This window comes from Cynocephalus volans, chromosome 4, assembly GCF_027409185.1.
Source record: "Cynocephalus volans isolate mCynVol1 chromosome 4, mCynVol1.pri, whole genome shotgun sequence".
In the NCBI taxonomy this organism is placed as follows: domain Eukaryota; kingdom Metazoa; phylum Chordata; class Mammalia; order Dermoptera; family Cynocephalidae; genus Cynocephalus; species Cynocephalus volans.
Window position 1 is genome coordinate 103,438,183 of NC_084463.1, and position 8,148 is coordinate 103,446,330.

An 8,148-nucleotide genomic window follows, 5' to 3' on the forward strand; every position below is an offset into this window, starting at 1 on the left:
ACAGCTCATGAAGGTGTGGACTGGAATTGGAGTGCTGGATTATTGTGCTGGAAGAGTTCATGTTTTGGACATGGAGAGTTCGATGTGTGTGAGAGACAACCAGATGGACCCTTTTAGTAAGACTGTAGAATTATGAATCTGGATCACAAAGGAAAATTCAGGGCTCACTAAATATATTTGGGATTCAATAGTTTATACATTTGATGGATTTACTGAAGGAGATGAGATGGTCTGAAAAGAGAGTATAGAACAAGAAGAGAATTGAAGGCAAAACTTTGAAGAGCATTATCATTTAGGGGTATGTTTCAGAGTCCAGCAGAGGAGGTAATATTCCAGAAAGGAGAACAAGGATAGTGATCAGAGAGAAATGCGGAACAGCAGAAGGGAGAGGGAGAGGTTTTAGGAAGGAGGGAACTACTCAGTGTCACATGCTGCAGAGAAGTTACAGAAGAGTGAAGGGCGTTGAAGACTTCGGCCTCTTTGCCTGAAGGTTGAGGTTAAATATGGTTCTTCTGCCTTAAAGCTTTTTACTCAAGCAGATTGTATTAATCTCTGTCACCCTCTGTTGTAAAACTCATGACCCCCTTGTTTTCCCACTGAACTCTCTGTCTGAGGAACTACTGGGTGACATCTCAATAGAGTAACAAAGATTATTGACACATCCTGAGCCCAGTGGATGATCTAAACTAATCCTGAGAATGGTCATGAGCTCTGCCGTTTACTCAACTGTTGTCTGGAAACCCATGCAGGAATCCCCAACCCCAGCTCTCACGTTTTCAAGGGCCAAATCTTACAAATCTAACCTTTCATATATATATGTATGTATATATACTGTGTGTATCTATGTAGTGGGTGTGTAAATCTGTTTAAAACTACAATGTACATGTATAGGTTCTATTAATCTAATAAATAGCAGGAGCACATGAATATGTGTGGAAGCACGAAAGGAAGACAGGGAGGAAGAGAATTAGTACTACCTTTAAATGGAGAGATACAGACTGAGATAACCTGAGTTTGGCATCTCCCACCTCAGCAATATCTATCACTTTATCTATAGCTATATCCAGCTATCTACCTGTATATATATATATGAACTTTTATAGCCAGATTCAGTTCAGACTCTGCTATAGGACTGATTATTCTTCCAGTATTTCTAATGCCATCCTCTGTCAAGATTGGTGCTCTAGTTGTGACAACTCACTGTCTTAGGCTGATGGGTCCCCTGGAAGCAGCCTGAAATGGAAACTGTTGTCCAAATGATATACTGAGGGAGTGCTGTCAGGAGAAGACGAGTGAGGGAAGCAGGGTTGGGCAGGGGAAGAAAGCTGAGCAAGACTGTGATCTCAGCTGGAGACCAGCCTCAGCCTGGTTCCTGGAAGTTCTGAAGAACAAATTGCATCACAGTGGTGGTCACACCTGGAGGCAAGAGGGACTGGCCTTTTGTACCCCTATGTCAGGCAGTCACTGGCCTCTTAGACACTCCTCATGTGGGGGGCATAGTGTAACCTCCTGGGTGAGGTGCTTTCTATTTGACCAAGGACAAATTGCCGCAGAAAGGGGGAGCTGTGAGTCCTTAGCACTCAACACCCACTGCGGATGAGAGATGGGTGCATTGGCTTTGTGAATGGGGTCTGGATGGGACACCAATGGCAACCACTGTGGTCATCGTTCCTTTTCTGATATAAACTGGGTAGTCTGGACAAGTATAAAATTTTGAATAGGCATTTGGGCAAGAGTAAAATGTGTAGTTAGAGTTCAGAATGAAGGTAGTGTCTGGTTTTTATTGGATTAGGTTTTATCATAAAATAGGTGTTAAGTTTTAGGTTAAGATTGAAATGATTCTTAAGGTTAAGTATTAGATTAATGTTAAGGTTAGGATTAAGTATAGATTTGGGAAGATCATTAGATTAGTGATGAGGTGAGGTTTCAATGATAATTTACGTCACTGCTAGTATTGCTACTTTTGGACTGGAATTTGTCTTAAAGATAGTCTAATCATGTGATTAGAATTGCAGTTAGCATTAAGCATAGAGGGGCATAAGTGTAGAAGAGGATGGAAAAAGTGATGGTATTTTTTTTTAACCATCTAAGAATTGTGTATACTCAGTCAATAGCCTTTCTTTGGAGAACTAAATGATTTAAAATATGCTTAGAATTTTTGTGCAAGTATTTCACTTGTTAGAATTGACTATATAGGTGGGATTAGTAAGTAGGACTGGGTAAATTTGTATCTGATCCTTAAGTTATTGTTAGATTGAGTTTAGAATAAGATCAGAGTTTGGATAGGCCATGGAATCAGAGTTTGGGTTAGAGAATAGGACATCAGGATGGTGGGAGGTGTTGTGGAATTCTGGTGGATATGACAATGGCTTATCATTGCATTTCAGCCTCTACCACCCTGGCACTGGTCGCAGCTCAGCTTCTTCATGATGGTGGGCCCCAGTGGCAACGAATCCAGTGTCACATATTTCATCCTAATAGGCCTCCCAGGCTTGGAAGAGGCTCAGTTCTGGTTGGCTTTCCCATTGTGCTCCCTCTACCTAATTGCCGTGCTAGGTAATTTGATGATCATCTACATTGTGCGGACTGAGCACAGCCTACATGAGCCCATGTATATCTTCCTTTGCATGCTTTCTGGCCTTGATATCCTCATCTCCACCTCGTCCATGCCGAAAATGATGGCCATCTTCTGGTTCAATTCCACTACCATCCAGTTTGATGCTTGTCTGCTACAGATGTTTGCCATCCACTCCTTATCTGGCATGGAGTCCACAGTGCTGCTGGCCATGGCCTTTGACCGCTATGTGGCCATCTGCCACCCACTGCGCCATGCCACTGTGCTCACGTTGCCTCGCGTTACCAAGATTGGCATGGCTGCTGTGGTGCGCGGTGCTGCACTAATGGCGCCCCTACCTGTCTTCATCAAACTGCTTCCCTTCTGCCACTCCAATATCCTTTCCCATTCCTACTGCCTACACCAAGATGTCATGAAGCTGGCCTGTGCTGACATCCATGTCAATGTCATTTATGGCCTCATCGTCATCATCTCTGCCATTGGACTGGACTCACTTCTCATCTCCTTCTCATATCTGCTTATCCTTAAGACAGTGTTGGGCTTGACACGTGAAGCCCAGGCAAAGGCATTTGGCACTTGTGTCTCTCATGTGTGTGCTGTTTTCATATTCTATGTACCTTTCATTGGATTGTCCATGGTCCACCGCTTTAGCAAGCGACGTGACTCCCTCCTTCCCATCATAATGGCCAACATCTATCTACTGGTTCCTCCTGTGCTCAACCCCATTGTCTATGGAGTGAAGACAAAGGAGATACGACAGCGCATCCTTCGTCTTTTCCATGTGACCGTACACACTTCAGATCCCTAGGTGTCACTAATCAAACTTCTTTTCCATTCAAAGTCCTCCCATTTGGGTTTTGATATCAACATTTTGGAAGGTAATATTAAGAAAAAAATCTTTCTTAATAAAAAAATTTAACTTGGGTCATTTGTAGAGGAAACTGGAGATTGTCCATGTGAGAAAAGGATGTGAGGACCATAAACTTCCAATCCCCCTTTTTAAATATTATTTTCTGCTTTGGCTCTTTGAGTACTAGAGCACTTAAGAAAAAGCTTGTGGAAAAATAGAATTAAAATATAATACAAAATTTTCCATGAACTTTGTGAAGTACCTTGGTATAATTTTCAAGGCCCTGAGGTGCTTGTGATTGGAGGGTTATTACTTCCCATTTGACCTTCCAGTCCACGTCTGAATTGCTTCCAGTGATGGTCTCCAGCATCCTGAGATAAGGGCTAAAGTACAGTTACTAAAAGTTTAAGCATGGCGAAAGGAAAATAAATGCAAGAATGTATAAAATTAGATAATGTGACTTAAAGCAATGGCTTCCTTTTGAATCGTATGGCTTTGTGTTTCCTGAAGTGAGCTTTTCCTGAGGTTATCAGTTTTTCTTGCCTTTGACTTTTCTATGGTACACTTGTGATGTATAATAAATTCCATGATTTGCGTGTACGCATGTTTGACTGAATTTCTCCATACTCAATATCAACAGAGACATCGGACAATGTCATATTATTCCCCTCATTATACAGATGAGGACACTGAGGGTGGAGAGCTGTAGTCACTGCCTCTGAGTAAATGGCTGAAGTATCATAGTCCTGAAATCTGAATCTGTGTAAGTCTGATTCTAAATTCAATACTCTTTCCTGTGGCTTCTTCTTCAGATGAGATAAAGCATGGGAAAAATTGTCGGAAATGCAAAGAACTACAAACATAAGTTTTGTTATTAAGATTGCATTGTCTAACACTCAGTATTTCTCAGAATCTTATATAATATTCATTTAATCCTCACAGTTGTCCCATAGTGTAGATCCTGAAGGGATTACTATTCCTACTTTAGGGATGATATAACTGAGGTTGAAGGAAGTGACTTGATTATGTCGTTCCTCTTATTAAAGTTCTTCAGAGGTTCCCCAATGCATGCTCATAAAACAGGCCTACAGACTCTGGTGATCTAGCACCTGCCTAACTCTCCACTCTTATTACATGATAGATTCCTTCTCGTTTATTATTTAGTCATGCTGATCTTATTTTAGTTTCTCTTTTTTAATTTTAATATTTATTTTTAATTGACATACAATGATTGCACACATTTATGGGCTACAACATGATATTTCAGTACATGCAAATATTGTGATTGTGTAATGATTACATCAGGTAATTAGCATATCCATTACTTCAAACATTTATCACTGAAACGGTGCTGGGAAAACTGGATATCTATATGCAGAAGAATGAAACCGGACTCTTATCTATCACCATATACAAAAATCAACTCAATATGGATTAAAGACTTAAATGTAAGACCTGAAATTATGAAACTACTAGAAACACTTCATGACTTTGGACTGGGCAGGGACATTTTTGGATAAGAACTCAAAAGCACAGGCAGCAAAAGCAAAAATAGACAAACGGGGTTACATCTGACTAAAAAGTTTCTGCACAATGAAGGAAACAATCAACAGATTGAAGAGACAATCTGCAGAATGTGAGAAAATATTTGCAAAGTATTTCAGTTTCATAAATAGGCCAAGTCACTTCTTCACTTTGGGGCTGTTTTGCTCTGCCTGCACTCTCCTCTTTGCTATTCACATGGCTGGCTCCTCATACTTTCAGGTCTGAAACATCATCTTTTCAGAGAGCCATTTGGGATGTCCTTCACCAAGTAGGTGATCTGGGCCACACCTCATCCGTTATAGTTATACCACACATTTTAAATTTCTGTTATACCACTCAATGCATTTTTAAATGTTATACTGGCTTCTTCCCTTGATGTTCTTATATCTCTCTCATTACACTGTAAGAGCCATGAAAATAGTGGCCATACGGTTTTGTTTGCAAACACTTAACTCCTGCATGGTGCAGAATAAATCCTCATTTCTACCTTCAAATAAAATTATGCTCTTCTTTCATACGAGGGTGTGCGGCTTTGTTCGTGAGACATATAACAGTATCTCCTAACAAAAAACAGTGGCATTAATCATCTGCAAATGAAATTTGTATCTTATAGAACAAGAGAACATCTTTTTACAGGAAAAACTTCCGTGTAGAAGCAGCACCTTAAATGGAATCTAAACAGTTGCTCGTATTTAGAGGAGGAAAACAAAGAAGTTGGCCATTCTAGACAAACCAAAGGCTCAGAAGTGGTTGTAAGGAGAAAGGACTTTCATTTGAGGAACTGAAAGAATGCCAGTGTAGGACCATATTGAGGGGGATCTGGGGTGCCATGAGATGGGGCTAGAGAATTAGGCAAATTGATATCATTCAGGACTTCCCAAGCCAAGTATTTGAGCATGTCCTTGGCCAGACTTCTCTACCATTGATTGGACCTTTTAACATTCTCTTTGCATCAAATTATTATTTTTCTTCTTTCTTGTGAAGAATATTGAAACAAAAATATAGAGATATCTGTTATTTTTATAGTCATGCTATGGTCCACTATACTCAGTAAGACACAATGCTTATTAATGTAACAAGTGAAAAAATGAATATTTGAAAGTTTCTCTGAAAATTCTTCATTTAAAAGTTGTGCCAGCTTGGTACTCAATGTTGCTACCAAGAACTTAACAAGACCTGCCCATTAAACATGCCTCAATTGAAGAAATAGTATTGTGAGTTATGACTGAATACCAGGAAGAAGACCAACAATTTCTGCCTTAAGAGTGAATGAAAGAGGACTCTGTACACCTGTTCTTTTAAATATGCTCACCAGTGTCCATCGCCCCACAAAGAGAGGATGGTAAGACCTGCTCAGAAGTATGAAAAATAACTAATCTCACAATGTTATATGCTACCAGTGAAACAAAGGACAACAGAGTAAAGGGGTCTTAACAAGATTAGGTGTCAAGAGACATCTTTCCAAGGAAGGATGTTTCAGCAGATACTTGAAGGTTAATAATTTATCAGGACTGGGAGTGGGATGAGTGTTCTTAACATTTGGAAAAATATATGTGAAGGCAGAGGGGTGAGAGAGAGAATGGGACATAGAAGACGGAATATTTTGGTACATCTGGGACTTAGTATGCAAAATGCGGGTAGAATGGTTGGAGATGGGGATGGACAATAGCACTGAGAGAGCTCATGGAGGCCTCATGAGCTGGGCTGCAAAATGTGAATTTCAACCTTTCATTCTAAAGGCAATGGGAAGTTGCTACGAACTGATTTTTATTTGGAAAATCATGCTGGCCACAATGTAGACAGTGGATTGATAGAAAAACTGTTTGGTGACGCTGACCAGTGAATAAGCTCTACTGATGATCTAGGCAAGAGATTATTTAGCTTGGACTGGAGAAAAGGCAAAGGAGATGGAGAAAAAATGATCTGATTCACAAGAAATCTAAAAAATAAAATAGAGGTTCTGGTGACTAATTTGGATATGTGCTGTGGATTGAATTATGTCCTTCAAAGTCCATGTGTTAGAAACTTTACACCCACTGTGACAGTGTTAAGAGGGTGGGAAATTCTACCATGGTAATTGAAAGACCGGGCCTTGAGCAGGTGATTAGATTGTAAGGACTACACCCAAGTAAATGGATTAATCCATGGATGGTTTAATGGTGGCCATGGGTATGGTTCTCAGGGCTTTAAAAGGAGGAGTAAGGAGTTGGCTCTATCTCTGCTCAAGCTATCTGCCATCTTGCAATGTGATACCCTCCATCACTAAAGTCTCCACCAAGAAGGCCCTCACCAGATATGTTCCCTGGACTTTGGACTTCCCAGCCTCTGACACTGTAAGCAATAAATATTGTTTCTTTACAAGTTACCAGTTTCAGGTATTTTGTTACAAGCAACAGAAATGGACTAATACAATGTGGTTGGGGAGGGAGATGAGAGAAGGAGGGAGAAGGCAGGGACAATGACTTCTAAGTTTCTGGCTTGGGCAATAGAGTCTTTTCTATGACATGGAATATAAAACAGATAGGGAACAGATAGGGAACATTTTCTCTAAGGACCAGAGAAAATGAACTTAGAAACGATAAGTTTGGTGTTGAGTTTGAGGTGCCCGAGGGACATCTATGTCCAATGGACATTGCCATGTCTGTAGTTCAGGACATTGCTTGGGGGATGGAAGCTATGGGAGCAAGTAAGACTGCTCATGGTTACAATACAAAGGGGAAAGACAGAGGGTCTACCTGGGTCATAGACTTGAAGAACTCCATCAGTAATGTCGGGAGTGAAGAACAGGGAGCCTCTCTACTAACTCCATCTGTTGACATTTACTTGTGTTCAATCTCTTCTAAGCACCAAATACATATTTTAAAAACTCTCCATGGAGGTATCGATTCTTCAGGTACTGCTCATTTCACTCCTTCTGTTCACATACAAACAGAGTTGTGTACATCCACTTTCTCCATTTCTTCCCAACCCACTCACTCCTCACTATGCTGCATTCAAGTGTCTGTCTCCACCAAGCCACCCGACAGTTCTCAAGGTAACCAGTGACCGTTTATTTTCGGCTCTTACACTGCTTGATCTCTCAGCAGCCTCCTGCACTGCCCTCCAATCTTCCTTCCCTTCTTTCTTCCTCTGGCTGTCGTGGCTCTATCTCAACTGGATTTCCTCCGACTTCATTGGC

General features: G+C 40.7%; 1 protein-coding gene across 1 annotated transcript; it reads left to right on the plus strand.

The window, feature by feature from the left end:
• The first annotated feature begins 2,426 nt into the window (after positions 1–2,426).
• Positions 2,427–3,383, plus strand: LOC134377222 (olfactory receptor 51E1). The gene has a single exon (XM_063095854.1). It carries the CDS (start codon positions 2,427–2,429, stop codon positions 3,381–3,383), a length of 957 nt encoding a protein of 318 aa, XP_062951924.1.
• The last annotated feature ends 4,765 nt before the right edge of the window (positions 3,384–8,148 follow it).